At 38.3% G+C, this 24,179-nt stretch overlaps 1 protein-coding gene across 2 annotated transcripts in view; it reads left to right on the forward strand.

Annotated features, from left to right (window-relative positions):
- Positions 1–24,179, forward strand: part of SLC24A2 (solute carrier family 24 member 2) — a 239,901-nt gene that overhangs the window by 148,155 nt on the left and 67,567 nt on the right. For both annotated transcript variants that reach the window (XM_037491694.2, XM_054689038.1), the window contains exons 3-4: positions 7,468–7,506; positions 10,076–10,184. In XM_037491694.2, the coding sequence (XP_037347591.1) occupies positions 7,468–7,506; positions 10,076–10,184 (148 nt within the window). The remainder of the gene's footprint in view (positions 1–7,467; positions 7,507–10,075; positions 10,185–24,179) is intronic.

The following is a 24,179-nucleotide window of genomic DNA, read 5'->3' on the forward strand; positions in this document are numbered from 1 at the left end:
AACATCTGGATTTTTCAGGGAGGGGGTGAGAGATGGCTGTGCTGGTTGGGTTGTTAATCCCTAAATTAAGTGAATTAACACAGGAATTTAGTATCCCCAGTACAGAAACAGCCTGAGGGTCTTCCTGTGTCTTTGTCTCTCCATTTACAAAACAGGGTGCTGTCTTCTCTGTCCCTATATAATAAGAAAGATTAAATAGAGGTTCTGGACTGGATTAAATAGAGGGAATGGACTTAAATAATAATCATTGCTATTAATTTAGCCAGTGGCACAAGCAGCAGAGGAGCTTTGCATACTAACTCGGGTAGAACACCAAGTCCTCACCTGGATGGGGATCGAACTCAGGCCACAGTGGGTGGCAATAGCTTGATAGCTCTGAGACTTTAACCCCTGTGCCATCAGGGAGGCCTCCAGGTGTCACTTTAGGACAGTGGGAGGCACAAGGTGAGCCCTCTCCTGGTGGATCTTACAAATTTCACTAATTGGAAGGTTGGCTGGGAGGCTGGCTGAGTGAGTGTTACACCCAATAGAACTTACATCTATTTTGTAAGCGGCATTTAAAACTTCTTTTAATTGTATTTCTCCAGCTTCCTTGAGATGTATTCTCCTCTAAGTTTAAAGTATACCATGTGTTGTTGACTTGTACACTTACAGCTTACAAAATGATTACTATCATAGTGTTACTAACACCTGATTATCACATAATTTATTTTTTGAGTGAGAACATTTAAAGTCTACTCTCTCAGCAACTTTATCTCTATATATAATACAACTTCCAAAAATATATAATATATAATATTATTGACTATAGTTGCCATGCTACACATTAGCTCCCCAGAACTAATTCATCTTGTTCCTGAAAGTTTGCATCCTTTGGCCAACACCCCTATTTCTACCCCTCCTAGACCCTGGATACCACCAACTCTACCCTGTAAAATTCCTTTTTTAAGATCTGTAGTGAGGCTCCATTGTACAAGACAATTATTTGGATGTGGACAGAAAATATTAGGACCTCTATTTAGTTTTATATTTTAAAAAAGGGGAAAGAAATTAGTTTGTGTTTATTTGGACAGTTGTATATAAATTAGTATAACAATTGTATATAAATTAAGATGATAGATGATTAGAGAGAGAGAGAGATTCACATTATTGATGTGTTACTTGTTCAGAGTGTTTTCAATAATGGTATGTCATCAATAGATTTGGAGATGCTGATTATATGCAGTTATATAGATTTTAGCTAGCCTATTATGGTTCAGTTCTGTATCCTGAAGTTACTGTGACTACCTTGCATTACTGAATATTCTCGAAATGTATTTTTAACAAATTTAGAGTGGATGACAACAGATGCTTCATCTCATCTGTTATGAGTCCTGCTTTTTGGGGTAAACTCTTTTCCAAGTTTTGAGGAGATTTTATTTCAACCTTTAGCCAAATGATGGTTTCGACACATATCACCAGCTGCTCTCATTGGCCATGTTCTCCCCTGTACAGCCTGACTTCTTGGACTCAGACAAACTCTAGTCCAGAACACCATCCAAAGAATTGGCTCCAACAGAAACCGACCTCATGACTAGGCCTGTGGCCTGTCTGATTGAGATATCTCCTCTTTTCTGCTCACAAGAGCATCCTACCAAGTGAGAGTATTAGCAAGAGCCTCCGGAATTTCTTGAAGGGGAATGGTTTCTTTTGGTCAGACTTAGGTTCTTCCTTCTCTTGATCTTTTACTTCCAGAGCCTCCTGAGCAAAACTAGACCCACTAGGTATTTTAAATATGAAATTCTAGCCTCTCCTTACCCATCCTGGCTCCTTCAGACAACACTGATTCTTGGGATAGGGATGTAGTCAGAAGCCAAATCCAGGATATGTGGTGTCATCTCCTTCCTCAGCTGCCAACCCAGGACATGTCCAGTTAACCATCCTGGGGTTCCGTAGGCAAATCCCCTTTCACCATGTAATCAATGCCATCTTCCTGCTTCCCATAGAAGCCACCCTGACCTCTACTCTGCTTCATAACCCTGATTAATAAAATCCCTGCTTTAGTCATATAATGTGTCTTTATTCTCCCGTGTGGCTTCGAATGTTAATAGTAATGATAATAGAGCTAAAACATAGTGCTTAGTATGTACCAAACTTTGGTCCCAACACTTTACATGCAGTCACTCATTTAACTTGTAACAGCCCTCAACTGTAGTCACTATTACACCTATTTTACAGACTAGAAAGCTAAAGAAGAGAGGATAAGTCACTAGTCCATGGTCATACAACTAATAAGTGACAAAAACAGAACATGAACCTAGGCAATCTGAGCCTGAGTTTCAGTTTCCTAATAACTATATGACACCACTTCTCATGCTACATTATTTCTTTTCTTGTACAACTATTTACAAGGAAAATTATTGTTTACCTGTCTCCAAGCAGTTTCTCTTTCATTCCCTTCATTTGAGGGACTGTTTTTCTGAAATTTGTTTCTGCTGGGCCTTCCCGGTGGTGCATCAGGTTGAGCACTGCGCTGTGAAGCTGTCCACAGCCTTTGTAGTGTGAGTTCAATCCCCACCAGCCAGGGAGATACCCACATAGTGCGGCAGACCTCTCCTGTCGTGCCCACTGCTTCCTTCAGCAGTGTATTTCAGTCAGTCTGCCTGTTCTGCTCCCCACTCTGTCTCTGGTGAATCCTCTCACCCTCCTGCACATCTGGCCTGTTCCCCGGTCTGTGTATAAATAAAGAAATCTTTTTTAAAAATCTAAAAAAAAAAATTTGTTTCTACTACCCCAAATATTTCATGATCATGGGAATTATTCAAATAAGTCATCAAAATGCTATGTTTCTAAAAGGTGAGCTTCCAAGCCACACATTTTATTTCATTTCCACCTTTTCTTTCTATCCCAATGTGTTTCTTTCAACTGGAGTTGTGAAGTGGGTCTCCCTGTGTCCTCAGCTGCCACCTTCAGCACTTCATTCATCTTTGAGATCCTTACTTTCTTCAAGGAAAATGTATGCTATGGGCTGACAGGTGATAGTGGGGTGATAACCCAGCAGTGTAAAAGTAATTTGAATTTAAATCTCTTAATATTTCTTTCTTTAGGAATTTGCTTAACCCCTATCAGTTTAATGTTTTAGGGAGTGTGTTAGGGCACAGTAAAGGGAGGGAGAGGGAGATGATTTTGCATCTGACTGAAAAAAAATTGCAAGATTTCTTTCCTTTTAGATTTCAGATTTGAGGTTTTTATACCTTATTTCTAGTCTAAATCATTAAAATTAATATCAAGTATTAGATTAATATTTCTAATCAGTGGCATGTATGTTTTAGATCACCTTTATGACAAATAGCTGTACTTTTAAATTTGTTTTTATAGACATATAGTGCTTCCAGGTCTTTGGTAATGAATTTAGGTGCATTAGATAGGACTTAATGAAAGGTTCTGATGGTGGAAGTTTATGATTGTTACTTGATTGGTGTGACAAACTGCTTATCCTCCTATAGCTGATTCCAAGCCACTGTCCAGAAAAGTTGCTCTTATTTTATATACCTTTCTTTAGACATGGGAAATCTTTAGAATGATCTGTCTGATTATGTGACTTGCTTCTGAGCAGATAGAAAGGAATGAAGTGGGCTGTGTGGTCCTGATATATCTAAACTGTATAATTTGTCTGATGTTTATGTGGGTGAGAAGGAAGTGGCTGCCTTTGTGTGGGGTAAGACTGTACAAAGTCACATAAAAACTTTCTTTGTAACCAAAGAAATCACTTCTCAACCAGTGACTTTCAGGGCCAAAGGGGAAAAGGATGATTTAAGGATTTGTGAATGATGTATAGGGTTAAAAATGATGTATGTGTTTTATTATAGGGGTGAAGATAAGACCTATGAAAAAGCAAAATTCAAAAAGAAAACACAAAAGTGTTTTCTAAGTGATGTATGTGTTTTATTATAGGGGTGAAGATAAGACCTATGAAAAAGCAAAATTCCAGGCCTCCCTGGTGGCACAAGGGGTTAAGCACAGCATGGTGAAGCTCTCTGCAGCCACTGCAGCACGAGTTCTATCCCCAGCTGGTCTACCCATATAGCGCAGCAGACCTCTCCTGTCTTGCCCTCTGCTCCCTTCAGCAGTGTATTTCAGTCAGTCTGTCTCTTCTGTTCCCCACTCTGTCTCTGGTGAAGCCTCTCACCCCCACCCCCCACCCCGGCCTCTACCCCAGTTCTTGTATGCGTAAATAAATAAATCTTTAAAAATTAAAAAAAAGGAAAAATTCCTATATGGAATTGGGGTTTCCACCAGGGAGAAAAACACCTATTGATAGCATCTTTTCAGCTGCTCAGTTACTTGGCATAACCAGGGAGGGGACAGCTTTAAATTAAATAAGGGTTGAGTGACAGATCACTTCCCCTTAACTTAAAGCTGTCTTCCTTATATCCTGCCCTCATGGATGTCATGTTCTAACAAGTGAAGAGAGGGTCTGCATTAACACACCAAAGCTCCAACCTAAGAAACCCTTTTGGATTCATTTTATGAACTCTTTTATATATCCTTTAAAAATTTCTGTGTGTGCTATGGATTAGCTTAACAAACCTTTGCTATAACTGGTATAGCCATTGAAACAGACCACCAGAAACTGAGGTTTCCAAATTAGTATAGCCCAAGCATATGATAATTGGTATGTTTAAAATAAAGGGGATTAAAAAGCAAAATGCTTAATAAGAATGCCAAGATTAATCCTTAAAGTCACATTAGTCTTTTTGGAAGCTGTCTTTTATAACACCCAGTGGATTAGAATAAACTTGCCAGATGTTCAATGGCGCTGAAAATAATTCGCAACACCAAGGCCAATGCCAAATCAGGTAGTTAGCTAAATAATCCAGTAGTGAGAAAGACTGTCGTTCTATACATAGATTAATCATTTCTTTGTCACTTTCTCTAGTTACTTCCAATGTAACAAAAATTCCTTTAAAATTGAATTCCTGACATAACCAGCAGCACTTTTCCAGAACTCTGAAGCAGTTATAGTGAGGCTAAGTCAGGTGAGTGTCAAGAATTATCAGTAGATGTGGGTGAGCCCCTGAAAAGGAGCAATTACCATCATATGGCACATTGCTCATCTTTTTGCAACAGAGTTACAGAAAAGGAAATGAAAGGGTGTTTTCATGACCTCAGTTGCCATTTGTGTGTCTACCCAAATTTATATGCGTACTCATGTCTGCAAATTGCACTTGAAAGAAAACTAATGATGTCAACATCTGCTGACACAAAACAATACGAAATTTAGTAAAGAATTCAGCCCTTTCTCTGCCCTCAATTTTTTTTTTGTAGAATCTCTGTACAAGGCATTTATTTTTCACTTATTATATCTTGTGATCGAGCCTCCTTGCTTATAAGAACAAGTCAATGGGGTAGACTTCTTTTCTTCCTTTCAAATCAAAAGACAGGTTTAGATTTTCTTCCTTCTTCAGGTACTTTCTTAAATATATGCTTTTTAAATCTTGAGTGGTGATATTTTTGCTCTTTTTCAAAAGGCTACCCTTTATTACCATAGTTTCATCCTGTTCCTTCATGTGCTTTGGTATCGCTGTATTATCAATCCCAGTTCATAATTATCTGTCTCCCATTTAGCCACAGGTGTAAATTTGCTAACTGAAAAGGCGTGCTCTGACAGTTAATCTCAATGTATGTCCAAAGGCTGAGCTTGCTGCACTGGATAATTTCCCTGGGGGATTGTTCTGTGGAATGTGGGGCCATTTGTTGAGCTGTCTGATGTTGAAGAGGAGAAAATGAAAGGAACTGCCAGAGAGAAGCAGGATCATGTGGGGCCTTTCAAAGCAAAAAAGGGAAATCAAAGCACAAGTTCAGATCCACACTAATTCCCCACGCATGTGCCTGGGAGCGAGGGAATCAGGTTTATCAGTAGTGCTTTTAAAGACAAAGATGTCTCTAAGTGAGATCTCAAACCAGGCAGTGATGGCAAATTTAGCAATGCTCACTCAGAAACCACCACCAACCCAGAACTCTTTTCTGTACCAGAGACTTACACCTTCTGCAAGGGTCTATAAAAATGATTGGAACCAGAAGGGAAAAAAAAAATATGTTGATATTGACTCCAAAATCCAGAAAGGTCCCCACAAAGATCAAGATTATTAAATGTTTAATGGAATGTCTATAAAATATTTAATATCAATTTTATTAAGTACTAAGTTTAATCTTCTTAAAATTACATGTGAAAACAAATTGTGGATTCAATTTTCTCACTTAACAAGACTGTAAGCATACTAATCATAAATGAATTATATATAGCCAATAATTTGAAATGCAAAATTGTAAGAATTCTTTCCATTTCTTAACACAAAAATGTGTATTTTAGGTGGGATTTGGGACTGTCTTAACATTCTTTATATGACATAATGGTAGGACTGAAAGAGAAAACCTAGGACCAATGAAGATTTTTCAACAGTTTTGTACCTGTCTACTTTTCTCTAATTATGTGATAACCGCTGAAGACACAGATCAGCGGCGACTCTAACAGGGTGAACTGGAAATTAAAACAGGGGGCAAAGGCCCAATTTGTTCTTATTGTATACAACTACAGTTGGGTAAAGTGACAAAGACTTGTTATAATCTTAAGGAAATTCACAAGGTACTTGTACATCATTGGAATGATCACAGCCCTAGTTCTGTTGAAGAAGGAATGTTAGTACTAAGTTGGGGAAGCAGAGCCATCCAGTTAGGGCATTTTGATAGAACTTCAGGACCACTGTTTCTGAGTTGTGTTCTCTCCCAGTTACTGGCCAGGCCTTCGTATGCCTTTCATTTGTTTTAGTCAACTTTTCTCAACCTGACAGATAACTTCCATTTTTAGCATGGAAAATCTGAAGTAGTAAGGAGAGGATAAAAGATGGATTGTCTGAATGTGTGATGATTCTAGTCTTTAAATCAGTGGCTTAACTTCTTCAAACCCAGTCTTGCTCTGTCTGTGGGAAAGTGAATGTTGATACCCTCTAGATGACATTGAAAAGGACATGTACTTGTAATGTCAACCCCCAATAAGCATTAATAGCAGTTTTGTAAAATTCTTTACATATACTAAATTATTATTCATTTATTTTCCTTTATAAAGTGTGATAATGAGGTTTTAATTTTTTTCACTTAACAATATATCTTAGATATTTTTCTGTGTCGATATGTGTATACTTACCTCATTTATTTTAATGAACCCATGGTATTCCATGTGTGGGCCATATTGATTTAATTGTCATCTTTACCTGAGCATTCAGGTTGGCCATTCAATTTTGACCTATCTGGAGAATGTACCATGTGCCTAAATTAGCCATTATGTTTTGGCCACTTGTGTTGATTTAGTCCTTCCCAAGGGCAGAAAGAACCAAGTCTTTCCCTCATTGATGCTTGTTATTAAATATAAAACCTATATGTGACTCACCATTTATTTGTCTTTTGTTTCTGCCTTTTCCTCTTATGCAGTCATCTACAGCCAGGGACAAGGATGAACAGGCTCTACCGGTAGGAAGCAGTGGCCCTCTCTGTACCTATTCATGTGCCTGTGGAGTGTGGGGCGAGGGTGGGAAGAAAAGGGTCTCTTCTGCTCAACAAATTATCCTTTCCCTTGGAATAATCAAATGGTGTTTTTATGCTCTGTGCTACAGTTAGTGTGAATTGAATTTTTATATTCACCAACAAATTATTTAGGGGACTAGATTTCAAAAAGTTTGGAATCTAGGAGCTGAAAGAGTGAAGTAGTTCCAAATTGAATTCCAAGGGATGTTGAGCTGATATTTGGGGACAGTATGATATTGATTTAATGCTTGATAATGATTTTGTGTATCTGCATGCACCACTTTCTGGTTGGAAATTTCTTTTGGTTCCCTCAAAAGAAATGTTGCATGAGACTTGTATATTCAAATGATACATAATACCCAAAAGATTGTTTACATTCTTCTACAGATATGACCCTTTGTTAATGAAGATTTCCACAATAGAATTCTTCCATTTTCCCAGAATTAGGACCAGCGTAACAATGGTTATGACAGATCATCAACAAACACATTTTCCAGTTCCCATCTAATCAACATGTCATATTTTGTATTATGCATCAGAGCTAGGAAATGACCTTCAGTGTTCATATGTTCAGCCTTCAAATACTGATTACATTTCAATTCTACTCAAGTTCTAAAATTCTTTGACCCATAAGCATCTGAATTAGAAAACAATTGTATTAAAAATGTTACAGATTTTAAGACTGAAAGAACTAGAAAGGAAAGTAGTGTGACTCGTTCCTTTCTCCTGTAGTGCTTAAAGCCAACTTATGGCCCTCATTGAGAGCCCAAAGAAAATGACAGCTCTGGTGCCGGGTAAAGGGTATAGACCACACTCTTCCTTTGAGGAACTCTTGAGCTGATTTACCATTGAGACACCAGTAATCCTCTCTAGTTCTCCCCCAAACCCTATAAAGCTATGAATATGAGTTCTAATAGAATACCAATTATAATATAAAATTACACTGAAATTCTGAATTCTCCACATATCTCATACCAACATTTTATCCATACTTCTAGCAGGATTTCATATTTGACTCCAAACATGTGGGCTATGATTGTTAATAAGTGTTCTACAAAATAGGAACCTGCAGACAATTGTTTGGAAACACTGTCCAAGTTAGTCAAATTAATCATATTTGATTAGTGTTATACTTAGTGGCCTAATATGTATCTTAAAACTTGAAAAGTAGATTGGTCTAAGATATAGCATTTTCCAAATAAACTTGACGAAGTCTCTTATGGGACTTCTCTTGGGAACCCCCTCGTAGGTAACAGGTATGATGGAATAAACGTGTAAGTAAAACGTGTAAGTAAAGGATTAGAAATCTTAGTGTAAATAATAATTTATTTTTACCTGGCTCCAGAAAATGTTCATGTTGAGATTTTGGACCAAAATTTCCATAAGAAATTCGTTCATCTCTTAAGGAATTAATTCCTCTCTTAAGTTCCATAAGAAATGAAATTTACATTACATTACCCTCTCTCTTAACTGCCTGTCTACAAATCTTAGCTGCCTTGGGAGCCTCTTCCTGTGATCACCAACACAAAATCAACCAAAAACCAACTCCTATTCAGGATAAAAATCTGTCAAAAATCAGAGGGTTCAGGTTTTGTTTTTGTAGATTCTTTGCTTTTGAAGATAAAAGTGTTTGCTGGTAAACTTGTATTTAGACATTGATTATTTCCCTCTTAGCTATCAGTTTTATTTATTTGGCCAAAGAATCACTCTCCTAGGAGTTTATGCAAAAGGAGCCCTCCTTTGAAGTCAGGAAGGTCCTCCTTGGATTCATAATATAAGGTGGTCTCTCCTCATATGTCATTTAACACTGACCAGGGGGATTAATAGATTAGTGCTGTGGCCCACCCAGTAGAGATGAAGTTCTCCAAGAGATGTGCACAGAATTCCTTAGGGAAACATGGAGAAAATATTAGCACCTCTATCATTTGCTTTCTATATTATCCTTCATAATTACTATTTTTACAAATGTTTTATGACATATGCTTATATTTTAGTATGTATGAATCAGATACAGCTACAAATATACACATTCAAAATTTTACTGGTAGGGTGCACAATCCAAATATTTTAGTGACTACCAATGGCTCTAAAAGCAGATAACAGCTCCTGAGATCTGTCCCTTTATCTTCCATTTTTTTCTGTGTGATTTGGACACCTCATTTCACTTAGGAGACTAAATGCCCTCCACTACCTAAAGGAAATAACAACAGTATTGAATTCATAGGGCTGATTTTATGAATGAGATAAACTAATGGAGGGGAACCATGTACACATTGACTAGCATTTACTAAGCTCAAAAAAGGAAAGGTAGCAGTTAATTCATAACATAGAAAAGACTGTGAAAACACCATTTCTTCAAGGGGTTTGAAATATACTTTGAAAATCTCTGGTTCAATAGTGTGTGGTCATGTGAGACAAGAAAGTGATCACCAGACGACGTGAGAGTCTTATCTATAGTGCACTTGCCTTCCATTTCTGAAAACTAACAGCCTCTTTGTCTTGTTTCTCTGCTCAGACTAAGCCACGTCTCCAGCGAGGTGGAAGTTCTGCCTCCCTCCACAACAGTCTCATGAGAAACAGCATCTTCCAGCTGATGATACACACCCTCGACCCACTTGCTGAAGGTAAACTTCAGGCTTTAGTTTGGGAGCTTGTTTGGGGAAAAGGAGGATGTAAAATGGCTTTTCTTCATAAAACACATTAATTCTTCCATCACATGAGCCTGCCAAAGTCCTCTTGTTTAGCCTCTGCCCTTTGGTAGACTTTTTCTGCACCACCCCAGTTCGTGATCAGAGATTTGTGTACCAGTAATAGGATCTGAGGTCTGTGTGCTGATTCTGTCTTTTGCTGCCTCTAGCATGAATATAGTTTGTTTTGAGACATAGTTGAGCATAGGGTGTCGTCCCCTTCCAGCTGGAGTTGAAGTTCCCTCTCATCCTTCCTAAGTTTTAAATGAAGTCATGTGTGAAGATAAATTGTGCATCTTTAAAGAAAAAAAGAAAGAAAAGGAGAAAGAAACTCCATGACTTAGGAGGGCATGAATAGATTGGGGAATGATGTTCACTGCAGAACATTGACATTGTACTGATTCTTTGACAATCAGAGGGCAGAAAATGAACTTCTCTCCACCAAAGCACCCTCTCTGAGGTAACTCTTAGGAATACTCAGTGACCCAAACATCCTGATCCACCTTCTAGAGTAATCATGTAAACTATCATAAGAGGCCACGATTGTGTTCTTCAGTTTTACTCATTCACAGTGAAGCCAGATACGTGACCCTCATATATATCCTAACAATTTAATTTTTCAAGTAGTTAGATATCTGCTGTATCAAGTAAATATCAAGTAAAACTGCAAACAAAGTCCAAATATCAGTGCAAGTCTCTTCTCCCTTCATCCCTGGACTTTATAACAGGGCCTGATATTACACCAGGTCTCTGCCAATGAATGAACAGGTGAGATAAGAATGTAAAATCATGTTACATGAGTCAGAGCTCTTACCAATATAAAGCTTTGCTAAATAATGTCAAGGGTATGGGCAGTCAATAGATTAAGATGAAGTAAAGAAAAATTTGAAACCTCAAAATTGACCCCCTTTCAATGGGGCATGTGCAGTTGTATGGGGGAATATAAAAATAAAATTTATTATTTATAAAAAAAAAATTGACCCCCTTTCACTTCAGTCCTCACTGAATGCACACCTCTCACCCAGAGTAACAGGTGAGGTTAGTGGGGTCCTCTCACAGTAGAGTCATGAAATCTTCATTTTGTATCCCAGAAAGCTATATCACTCTCTCACAGAAGGACCCTGTTTCTTAGATCCAAGTTCTCTTTACGAGGGATAATTAGCCAGGCACATCCTCCATATCTCCACTCCATTTTCCCAGACTTCCATTTGACAAGAGAATTAGACCAGGTCACTTCCCTTCTTTTTCTTCCCGTGAGATATGCCCTGACAGAAAGGGAGTGAAGGTATCCCAGGCCCATGTTTCCTCACAGCCACCAGAAGTTGTGTGACTTTGAGCAAATTAGTACCTCTAGTATCTGGTTACTTCATCTGTAGTAACAGTTACTTTTGTCTAGAACTCTGTGGTAGACAGAGCATTTCACACCTTTGAACTTAGGCTTCATAATAACACTTCAGAGCTAACATGATTATTCTGATTTCATAAAATATTGTGCCGTCGAAATACCTCAGAGTTATCTACTTGTCTCTGCCAGCATATTATTCAGTCATTTTCTTTGCTTGCCTGAATTCCTGTGGAAGTTTCCTAGCTGTCTTCCACATCCACCATTGACTTCTTCTTTGCATATTTTCTACAACGTAGCCCAAGTAATCTTCTTTAAAAATAAATCAAATTATGTCACTCCCACTTATAACCTTCACTAACCCCCCATAGTTCTTAGAAAAATTGTGAAATATATCTCTACATGATCTCTCTCACACTCTAGATCCAATTTGATTCACTGTTTTTTCTCCTCAAATAGCTATTTCTTTCCTGCCTCTGGGTCTTTGCAGGGGCGTTCCCACCCACAATACTTTCCTTTCATCCTCTTCCACTTTCCCTGTTTTACTCCCATCCATTCTTCAAGACTCTTTCTACAAGACAATTCTTGACGATCCAGTATTAGTAAAGGTCCCCCATTCTCATCTCTCAATGTACCCTGTAAGTTTTCTCTGTTGCTCATATTGCAATTTGTGTCCATTATTTGTTTACCACCTGTTTTTCCCAGGATACAGTAAATTTCTAGGGCAGGAACTCTCTTTCATTCACTAATTGTCCCCCAGGCAGAATACCTGGCACATAATAGCTTCTAAGCCTCAGAAAGATAAAGCAATGTAGGCAATGCCGTGCTTTGGACTTGGTTTTCACATGATTTTAAAACCTTCTAAAACCACACAGGTTCAAGATTATATCTTGGTTATTTTGAGCCAGCATCTTCTGTACTCTACCCCATCACCCTAGAAGGCTCTGTGAGAAAAGAATCATTTTATCTGTACCAACTTGATTATGAACAAGCAACGGAGGGTGTTTATTTTTGGCAAGGCAGTATCATATTAGTAATTAAGAGGACAGACTCTCTGAGTCCAGATCCCAGATCTGCATTACTAGCTGTGTGGCCTTAGACAAGTTATTTAACCTTTCTGTACCTTTCGTTCCTCATCTGTAAAAATCAGGATCATATCTGATGAGGTTTACATTACAGGGTTTTTATAGGGATTAAAGGAGTGAATATGCATAAAGCATCTATCACATCAGAAATATTTCTATACAGATTTGGCATTATTTTGTTTCATTATTTTGAAAAATAATACCACATGTGATTTTTTAAAAATTCAAAATATTCTAAAGGTTATGGTGAAAAAATAAGTCTTTTTCCTCCATCATCCTCCTAATTTTTTTCTAGTACTCCAGTTCTCCCTTGAGGAAACCACAGCTGCAGTGTCTTGAGGGTTTCACCCAGACACATTCTATGCACATACAACTCTGTGTGTGTGTGTGTGTGTTTGTGTATGTGTGTGTCCATCCTTGCCCGCAGATCTCAACAATCTAGAGTTCTCTGGGTTTTGTTTGGAGAGTTTAGTTTCTGGTAGGACTTGTTTCTGTATTCATTGTCTGGCGGAGGAGGTCACGTTTTGTTTCTGTGAGATAAGAGAAAGTAAAACTGGGTGTCTCTGAGTGGGGCCATCAGTGATTTTCCGAAACACCTGGCCCTCGTGGGGCTGTGCTGCAATTAAAATGTTTGTTCCTGTTGTAGCAAGATGTGCCTTCTGAATCTGGGCGCCTGCTTTCAAGGTGAAACCTCTCCCTGAAAGATGTAGAGTGCTCTGATGGTGTGAATCTGAGAGAATGCTGAGAGCCATAATCAGTTCTGGACTTGAGTGATTAGAAAATATGGAAAGTACTTCAATGCTTTTAAATTGCTCCATAGCACACAGCCAAGAAAACAGATTGCTCTGGTATTTTTCCCCCAAAATTCACAATCATTTTCCATTCCAAGAACAGCCAAAAAAATTAACCTACAGCTCTCAGAAATAGTCATCTCCCTTTTAGTTTGCATCTAATCACTTGAATTCACACATCCCCGTGCCAAACTGTCACCTTTTAACAATATGAGCATGCTGGTTACATCACCAAATTGACAGCTCGAAGACTGCAAAAGATTCCCTGTTGCTCTAAAGGATAGCTCACTAATGTTCCTGCTGTTCTCCTGGCTGAATAGTGCACTGACACTACATGGCATATGGCCAGTGCTCACACATGCAAGTTTTCAGTAGTGTTTGTGTTTTCATTATCTTAAGAAGGACACCAAAATGTAAAGAGATAGTGTCTCACCTCACCAAGTAGGGGGAAGTAAAGGCAGAGACAGAATTTGAACCTCTTTCTGCCTAGGTTTGTAATCTTTGTGCTACTTGTCATCTGTGTAACCACAGGACCAACAAAGTGGTCCTTGTCCTTTTGGTGAAGACACCAGCCTAAATCCCAACACCAATTACCTCATCTGTTAAGATGTGAATTTCCCATTTCTAAGCCTTCACAGCAAGGCTTCAGCCTTGACTCCTACTATGATGTCCCCCACGCTTGAATTGTAGTGACACTCCTGAGTTCCTGGTGCACTGTTCTCTCATCAGAAAAGCAAAAGCAAAAAGCAAAAGCTTTTACTCAAGCTTTTCTTACTTAAGTGAAGTAGCATTGGTTTATAATGCTATATAGGTTTCAGGTAGATAGCCTTGTAAGTCAACATCTGTATATACCATATAATATTTGCTACCAGAATTCTAGTTTCCATCCATCACCATACAGTGCCAAGTAGCATGTGTGGTTAGTATATGGCCCAGGAGTTACACCACCAGGTTCAAATCTTGGTCAGCCTCTGCTCTGGGAATTGGAGCAGCTTCCCAACCTCACTAGACCTCAGTTCTTCTATTTGTGAAATAGAATGTAAGAACTCGACCAGCACAAGTTCATGATTACTATTAATCAAACTTTAGGACTTTGGTTTCGTTTTAAAACAGAGCAATTATAATTCCACTGTACAAAGCTTCTGGTGAGCATTCAATACAATATTACCCCCCAAAAAAAACATATAATTAATGCTCCATAACTGTTGGCAATGATTTTTCAGTTAAAATTGTGTCTCCTGTCATGTAATAGAATCTAATGGCAGTGGCTTATAGTATTTTTAAGACTTTTTTAGACTTTGGGCTGACAAAATTTTGAAAGGAAAGTGGCAGAGATTCCCATGCGTGTCCCATACATGCATTGCCTCCCCCATTATCAATTTCACTCACCAATACATTTCTTGCTAAAGGTGAATCTAGATTGGCACATCGTAATCATCCAAAGTACATAGTTACCTTAGTGTTCACTCTTGATCTAGTACATTCTATGGTTTTATAATGACATATATCCATCATATAAAATTATAATACCATACAGATTGTTTTTACTGCCCAAAAAATGCTCTATGCTTTGACTACTCACACACACACACACACACACACACACACACACACACCTGGAAGCCACTGATTTTTTTCTTGTTTTCATAGTTTGCCTTTTCCAGAATGTCTTGGAATCATATAGTACATAGCCTTTTCAGATTGTCCTTCATAAATTTTTAGAGTTTTATTTCTCTTATTTAACACTTTTAGTTCTCTTATTTAACAGGAAGCCCAATAATAGACAGTTTAAGGCTGGTAACAGTTCCACCCTGCTGTGAGGGATCCAGACTCCTCCTGTTTGTCCATTCTTTCATCCAGACCATGGCCCTTTCGTCTCTCTCCTTCCTCTCCCCACTTCATATCTGTATTCTGGAAAGGAAGAAGTGGGAAGAAGTAGGAAGGATGAAGAAGACAGTGCAGCTTTTTTTTTTCACCAGAGAAACGTTAGTGAAGCAGACTTCCACTTATATCACAATAGCCATAACAGGCCAATGTGGTCACCCCAACTTATACTACCTTCTACTGCACCCTCTCTGAAAGCTTCAGATCTATGGTTAGCTTTCAAGGGTTAGTTTCAAAGTTTGTCTTTGTCAGACCCATTTGTTTGGTTTTTCAATATTCCAGCTGTAAGTGGCACTGTCAGGTATTTATCTTTCTCCTTCTGGCTTATTTCTCTGAGCATAATCCCTTCCACCTCCATCATGTTGCTGCAAATGGCATGAGTTTATCTTTTTTGATTGCTAAATAGTATTCCATTGTATATGTACCACATCTTCTTGATCCACTCATCTATGCTGGGGTACTTAGATTGTTTCCAAATCTTGGCTATTGTAAATAGTGCTGTTATTAACGTAGGAGTATAGGAGGTTTCCTTTCAAATTAGTGTTTTTCTATTTGGGGAGAAGAATTACTGGCTCATATGGTAGATCCAATTTTAGTCTTTTGAGAAATCTCCATACTGTTTTCCATGGGAGCTGGGCCAGTCTACTTTCCCGTATGGTAGGAAGTGTTTGCTCCCTGCCTCTGTCCTTCCTATGAGTTCTGCTGCGAACTTCTTCCTCTTTTCTTTCCAAATTCTTTGTTCTTCTTTCATTTCCCTTTCTTTTATTCTCTTTGATATACTATTGGTTCTTCTGTTATTGCATTCCTTGGGCCTAATTTTATCTGTTAAAAGAAATACCACTACAAGATTCTAGGAAGTTTATTGTTTTAACCATTCATTTTATAAACTCAAACACCTGTAAAATGACATCTCCCCCATAGCTGGTATTGTGTTTGAGAGGGAAACTGAACAAGAAGCTCTTTATTCATTTGTGTGGGTTCGCGGATTCTTTTCTGTAATTTTAACTGTTCTCTTCCTCATGAATTTTTTTTGATTTACCTTTTTTATTATATAACAATTTTTTGTTAGTAATAGCAAAATTTAACAAATAAAGTGCACTCAATGCCCAAGAAACACAAAAGTAAGAATAATACCTGCCTTGCAGTCCTGTAATTGAACTGAGTTATTTAACTACAAGGTTTAAGACACAACAGCAGGTCCATATGCCTGATACATAATTCCCTTGAGGCTGTTTTTCATGACAAAACCTTCAGAATCCTATAATAAGATGTCTGAAAATGACAATATACTCATTGTATGATATCTGCTTCCTTGCCTGTAGAAAGACAGGCAGATTTTCCCCATGGTAAATTCACTTCATGTTATCAGAGCCCATCTCTGTTGTTGACACTTTCCAGCCAACACATTTATATTCCATTCATTCAGATTGGTTGGGGAGATAACCAGGAAGCATGCCTCCTGCTTTCTGAAGGACAGTTTTGCTGCCTAATTTCCCTCTCCTTTAGCTATTGTGACATCCTGATGCCATCACTCCCACTGCTTTATCAGTCTGGCTCGGACAAGGGCAGTGAGCGGGTGGCTTCAATGACCTGAATTCCAGGATACCTTGATTGCAAAAGCCTCACAAATGAGTAGCAGGTGTTTATATTTTTTACCATCTTCCCTAACCCCTAGACCATGGGTTTTCAAATATCTTTTATTTTTATAAATTATTATTATTATTTATTATAAATTATTATTATTATTGGTAGACTGTAAATACTGGTTTACAGAATTGCATATCATTTAAGGGAATAGGTTTGCACCTCTTCAGATGTACATTACTACACAACACCCACCGTCAAATCGCCCATAATCCTCCATCATAGACCACTGGATCCCTCCCTTTCTTTCTACCCCTGTCAGTCCCCTCTCATAGCCTCAGTTCTGCAGTCATATTTCCAGTGTCAAACTTCTTTTTAACAACAGGACCCTTTGTTCAAAGGGATCCCCAGAGGGAAGAGTAAATACCTTTTTTAAACAATAAGAACTATTAAAAGTTTATGCACATTGGATCCTTTATCAGCATGCCCAATTTAATCATCTTCCTCTAAACCAGTGAAACAAACATAAAAGAAGAAAAGATACCACTCAGAGATGTGACAAAACCATAAAGTACCAGTGATTAACACAAAGGAAATATTTATGAATTTTATGGCAAAAGCAATCGATAGTAATTTGTGAAGAACAGTAGATGATCTAAATAAATGTTGATAGATTCTAAAGCTGTCAGTTTGCCCTAAATTAAACTCAAAATGAAATTCAATTTTAATTAAAGCCCCAAAAGAGATATTTCATAGGACTTAATAACTTCTGTAATTTTTTATAGAATAAGCAGGAAGAACAAAGACACATTTGACAAAAAAAGATGTGTCCATCAGACAAGAGAATATATTATGAAGCAGCAGTTTGCTTTGAAGTAAAGGTTGCAAAGGAACATAACCAAAATTTTCATTTTAATAGCCTTTGAGCCTAAACAAAACATAAAAAAAGGAAAAGACGACGAAGCCTAACATTACAGCTTCATCTTTGTCCCTGTGAACTTATCACATGCTCAAAAGGGGCAGTTAGAATTCCTTCAGAGTAGGGACATTGCTGGTGGCCTAGGGGTGAAGTCTTAGCTTTTAGCAACAGCTACAGCCTGAGTTCAGGCCTTGGCCAGGGAGCTAACCCACCTGTGGTACAGCAAACCTCTCCTATCTCACCCGATGCTCCCTTTAGTAGTATATTTCATTAAATCCACCTGTTCTGCTCCCAATAAAAAGCCACTGTCACAGATAGGACTATATGCTGACCATGTGAAAAAGCACTTTTATTTTACCAACAAGCACCCATTCAAATGTATATTGACATACAACAGTCATCTATGAAGTAAGATCATTCAAAGGTGTTTTCTCCCAAGTGAGACACTAAAAGCATCTCTGCTTTTCTAATAAATAGCAGGGCCTCACTAGTGGAGTATAGATTGAATGGCTTGCACTGAGTTATGAGACAGTTTCCTCTGATAGTCACCAAAGTTCTTCCTAATTTTGATTCTTCATCTGGGATTTGCACTATGTACTTTGCACTCATCTCTGAATGATGCTCATACACTGACTGTTGATCATACTAGAAACACAAATCCTCAAGCTGTTTTCAGGGTCCATTTGTCTCCTGACCTTATAATGTCAGATCCACCAAATCTGGCCTTTACCTCATCCACTAAACATAATTTCCTAATCCACCCCAAACTGTCCTTTAAAGGTTGTCTTGGGGCTCAAATGAGACTATATGACATATGCACACATGTTTGTGCATGCGCACACACACACACACACACACACACTTGCTTTTAAAGAGTCAAGCAGCCTTGTTTGCATAAAATATAGGGTCTTCATCCATTTGGGTTCTTATTTCATTATCTGGGCTCATGTAGTCATTCATTCACAAAACACATTCCTGTGCAGGATATGAGTGGACACCCCCTTGAGAATATTTTCTTTGACAGGTTCCCCAGCAGAGATAAGTTTTAGAGGAACATTAGCTGCTCTTTGCCCCAGCCTAGTTCACTTCCTGAAAGCCATCTTATTTTTTTTAATTTATATTTTTTATTTATATCTTTAACATCATTGTGTATTGCCTGTAAAATTCCCACTACCAATTCACTCGTGAACCATCGCCATAGTCCCTCATGCTTTCCTCTCCCATTTTGATCCCTTTTCTTCCCCCTCCCTCACCGAATGTCTCTGATTTATGGTTGCCTTCTAAATTTGTTGTTGTTATTATTTTTCCTGATCCCTTATTTGGTTTCGCCTATATTCCTCCTATATGTGAAACCATTTGATATTTTTCTTTCTCCTTCTGGCTTATTTCACTGAGCATGATCCCTTCTAGCTCCATCCATGTTGCTGCAAATGGCATGAGTTTATCTTTTTTAATTGCTGAATAGTATTCCATTGTGTATATGGAATACTATACAAGTATAGTATAGTATTCCATTGTGTAGTATTCCATTGTGTATATGGAATTCCAGTATCGTATTCCATTGTGTATATGGAATACTATACTATACTTCTTGATCCAGTCATCTATTTTTGGGCATTTGGGTTTTTCCATAGCTTACCTATTGTAAATAGTGCTGCGGTAAACATAGGGGAGCAGGTATCTTTTTTAATTAATGTTTTTGTGTCCTTTGCATGTATTCCTAAAAGTAGAATTGCCAGGTCGTATGGTAGCTTCATGTTTAGTAGCTTGAGGAACATCCATACAGCTTTTAATGGTGGTTGGAGCAGTTTGCACTGCCACCAGCAGTGCAGGAGAGTTCCTTTTTCTGCATATCCTCACCAACATTTGTTGTTGCCTGCTTTTTTTAATGTGTGCCAATGTCACTGGTGTAAGGTGGTATCGCATTTCCCTGATTATAAGGGATGTTGGATATTTTTTCATATACCTGTTGGCCATTTGCATTTCCTCTTTGGAGAAGTGTCTTTTTAGCTCTTCTACCATTTTTTGACTGGATTGTTTACTTTGTTTTTGTTGAGTCGGTGAGCTCTTTGTAGATTTTTGTGATCAGTCCCTTATCAGTTATATTGTATGCAAAACTTTTCTCCCAATCAGTAGGGTGTGTCTTTGTTTTGGTTAGTGTCTCTTGCTGTACAGAACCTTTTTAGTTTGATGTAATCCCACTTGCTTATCTTTTTCTTTACTTTCTTTGTTTTGGGATGTGTCTTTAAAGATGTTACTGAGATGTATGTCGTGTAGTTTTTTGCCTGTAGTTTCTTCTATATATTTTTTGTGGTTTCGGGTCTTATATTCAGGTCTTTTATCCATTTTGAGTTGGTTTTTGTGCATGGTGTGAGGTAGTAGCACAGCTTCATTCTTTTGCAAATAGCAGTCCAGTTTTCCCAGCATCATTTATTGAACAAACTGTCCTTGTTCCACTGCATATTCTTTGCTCCTTTGTCAAAGATTGCCCATATATATATGGGTTTATTTCTGGGTTTTCTATTTAATTCCATTGGTCTCTGTGCCTGTTTTGTTTCCAGTATCATACTTTGTAGCATAGTTTGAAATCAGGGAGTATGATACCTCCATTCTCCTTTTTAGTCAGGAAAGCTTTGGCTATTTGAGTTTTTGTTTTTCATTTGAGTGTTTCTCTTCTCCACCCTGGGTCACTTTATTGTATGCTTTTTTGATGTTGTTTAATGCTCAGTTCATCCAAGGGTAGAAACTCAGCTGTGCTGACCCAATGGCTGCCAATAATTTAGCACCAGTTCTCTCTGCCTGGGAAGAAACCACAGAATTCACCCAGGCCACAAATTGGGGTCCAGGAGAAAATCCAAGTTCTTCTCTAGCCAGCATGCATCCATTCTGTATACCGGTGTTTTGTCATCTTCATTTCTAAGATCTTCCTGCCATTTTGTCTTTTGTGTGTTGAGAACCCTCTTGATGGAAAATGTTGATATAAATCCACCTACCTTACATAATGAAGAGGGATCCAAGAGTTGAAGCCATATACCTTTGCCTTTCACAGGCTTCATCCCCTGTAGAGAAACTGAAGACAGGGTAGTTGAAGTTGCAGAGTTAGAAAACTACAGAGCAAGGACTCATAGACATAGTATTGAAGGCAGCTAGGCTGAGGAAGATTAGCGCAGCACTATTAAATAGGCATTTAATTCAGCCCAGCAACATTTAAACACTTACAGAATGCCAGGAGCTCTGCTGGGTGCTGTAATTAACAAAATGAACATGATGATTCTGATTCCAAAATATGACGATTCTGCCCTAAAGACCAGAAAGCAAGTGTTTGATGAGCATGGAACAGAAATGTGTATATACCTGGAACATAGACAGAGGAGGAAGTGACTTTCACTGGAGGTGGGGTGGGGAGTAGGAGGGCATACAGGAATGCTGCTTGCAAGGGGTAACCTCAAAATTGGGTTCTGAAGTATTAAATATATCAGAGACCTAATAAAAGCCCAAACTGAAAAGATAGCATTATGGAATTTAGATGTGTTGTATTTTTGTTTTGTGTTTCAAACGGCTTATCCTGCTAGCCATGTGAAGACAGATGAAAAGTGCAGGAGTAGACAGCAGGTTAGGGGAACAAAAGTTCAAATAAAACTATTGCAGTAGCCTTGTCAAGGCTTCAGATTAAGGGTCAGTGGGAATAGAACAAAATAGAAGTGAGGCTATTTAAGGATGGAATTGATAGCCCTTCATGACTGGTGGGTCATGGAAGCATAAGCATCACTTTAGGCCCTGTGCTAAGATCTTAGTCACATGTCATATGATGACATTCACATTTCTGTGGAAAAAACTGGTGGGCTTGTCTAGACATGTAGCCTTGTAAGTCCTTTCAATAAAAGGAGGCATCAGAGGAAGAGAATGGAATGTTTTTCCACTTTAAAACTGAGTAGGGCCTCCCTGGTGGTGCAAGGGGTTAAGACGCAACCTATGAAGCTGTTCACAGCCACTGCAGCATGAATTCGATCCCCCACCAGGGAGCTACCCACATGGTGCAGCAGACCCCTCCTGTCTCATCTGCTGCTCTCTTCAGCAGTGTGCTTTAGTCAATCTGTCTGTTCTGCTCCCCACTCTGTCTCTGATGAATCCTCTCACTCCCCACACCTGTACCCCAGTTCTTGTATACATAAATAAATAAATCTTTAAGAAAAAAAATAAGACTGAGTAGTAAATGTTTTTGTATCGCTTCTGCTTCCAAATCCAGTAAAACTAATCAGAAAGTACCTTTTGTAGACAGTCTTTCCAATTTACAGAGATGCAAAAATGTATCCAAGACATTTGGAGATGTCACTAATGAAAATGTTGGCTTCCTAATCTCCTAATTACATAAAAATTTGTTAAGAAGATGTAGTAGAAACTTTCTATTAGAAGAGCTCAAATAGATTTTCTGAAATAACAAATAAATTTCAAATGTCACATGCATGGTATCTGATATTACATGTTCTTTACAGTTTAAACCATATTATTTCATTACCTTCAACAATATTATTTTCTCCCTTGAAACTCCAACTGGAAAGGAAAATACCAGAAAAAAATTGAATATTCAGGCAGAGTCCTGAATTGGAGCACAGAGGCAGTAGTAATGACAATAACAGAAATAACTAACATTTATTAAATACTCTGTGCCAAACACTGTGCTAAGCAGTTTATATAAATTGACCCATTTAATTTTTAATTCAATCCTATAGAAGGAGAACTTCTGTTATAAGCATTTTACATATAAGATCACTGAAAATTAGAGTAGTTAAATAATTTGAGCAAGACTCAGAAGTAATTGATAGAACCAATTCAAATCCATATTTTTTTGAATCTCAGAATTCTTCTTAATCACTGGACAATATAATTTTCCAAACAGCTAGAGTCCCTTTTGAACTTTGAAAATTAAAACTTGAAAATCTTTATATTATCTACTTTCCTAAGTTGTACATTCTTTAAATAATACCTGATGTCTTTAAATAATAAATGATGGTCATAGACTGCCTTTGGCATGACCTAAATGACCATTATTTTTGTCATTCTTATTTTTTAATCTGTTGCTCTTCCAATATAAATGTGTGAAAGAACATTAGAAAAAGTTTCCAATTTTGTGTGATCACCTACTGTGACTTACTATATTAGCCTGGGCACCTATCACTCACTGGGCTTTGGTCCAGTCATAGAATGGTGCTTCCCATATGAACACTTTCAATGCTCTGTCCATCCCATAAAACCTCTGACAACAACATAGTAAGGGAGTTCTAGAATTAACCCCATTTTACAGTTGAGGAAACAAAGACTTTGCAAGACTGAATATATACTGCAAAGTCACACAACTAGTAAGAAGTGAATTCTGAACCTATATCTATTGACTCCAAAACCTATGCTATGCTACAAGATCCTGTTCAACATTATGGTGTTACGGTCTCCTGATATCAACCAAATTAACTCTTATTTTGTGAAGATCAGAATACTATTTATAGGTGTTTATTTGAAGCATATATTATGATTTATTTGAAGGAAAATCAGTAGATGCTTTAAAGTCCCAATAACACCTACAGTATATTTAATGTGCCAACTATGTGTTATGTGACCTTTCTCCCCACAACCCTATGAAACTATTGTTCCCATTTACATTGATGTGGGAATTGAGTGTCAAAAGAGTTAAGTAACCTGCCTGAGTTCTCACGACCTGTAAGTATCAGAGCCAGCGGTCCACCCAAGGTCTGTTGAGCTCCAAACTACAAATATTCCAGTTATCATGCTATGTCACCACTTGCTTTTCACCATTCTTTTGGGAAAAAGAAAAAAACCTTCTGACAAAAGTGCCTTAACATTGTTATTGTTTTTATTTTATTATTTTTTTAAAGATTTATTTATTTATTTATTTATTTATTTATTTACACAAGCACTGGGTGCAGTCAGAAACGCGGGAGGGTGAGAGAATTCACCAGAGCCAGAGCGGGGAGCAGAGCAGGCACACTGACGAAATACACTGCTGAGGGGAACAGCGGGTGGCAGGAGAGGTCTGCACACCATGTGAGACCCTCACCGGTGGTGGGGGATAGAACTGGCGCTGAAGAGGCTGCTGGCAGCTTGGCAACCCAGTGCTCAACTGCTGCACCACCGGGAAGGCCCTGTTGTTGTTTTTAATTATTCAATCTAAAAGATACTTGGACCTCCACAGTGGCGCAGCGGCTGAGCGCTGGGTTGCGAAGCTGCCCGCGGCCTCTGCAGCACCAGTTCGATCCCCGACTGCTCCCCGGCCACCGGAGGAGGGTCCACATGGCGCACAGACCTCTCCTGCCA

Source organism: Talpa occidentalis, unplaced genomic scaffold (genome assembly GCF_014898055.3).
Source record: "Talpa occidentalis isolate TD23 unplaced genomic scaffold, MPIMG_talOcc4v2.1 talOcc4.7, whole genome shotgun sequence".
Classification (NCBI taxonomy): Eukaryota; Metazoa; Chordata; class Mammalia; order Eulipotyphla; family Talpidae; genus Talpa; species Talpa occidentalis.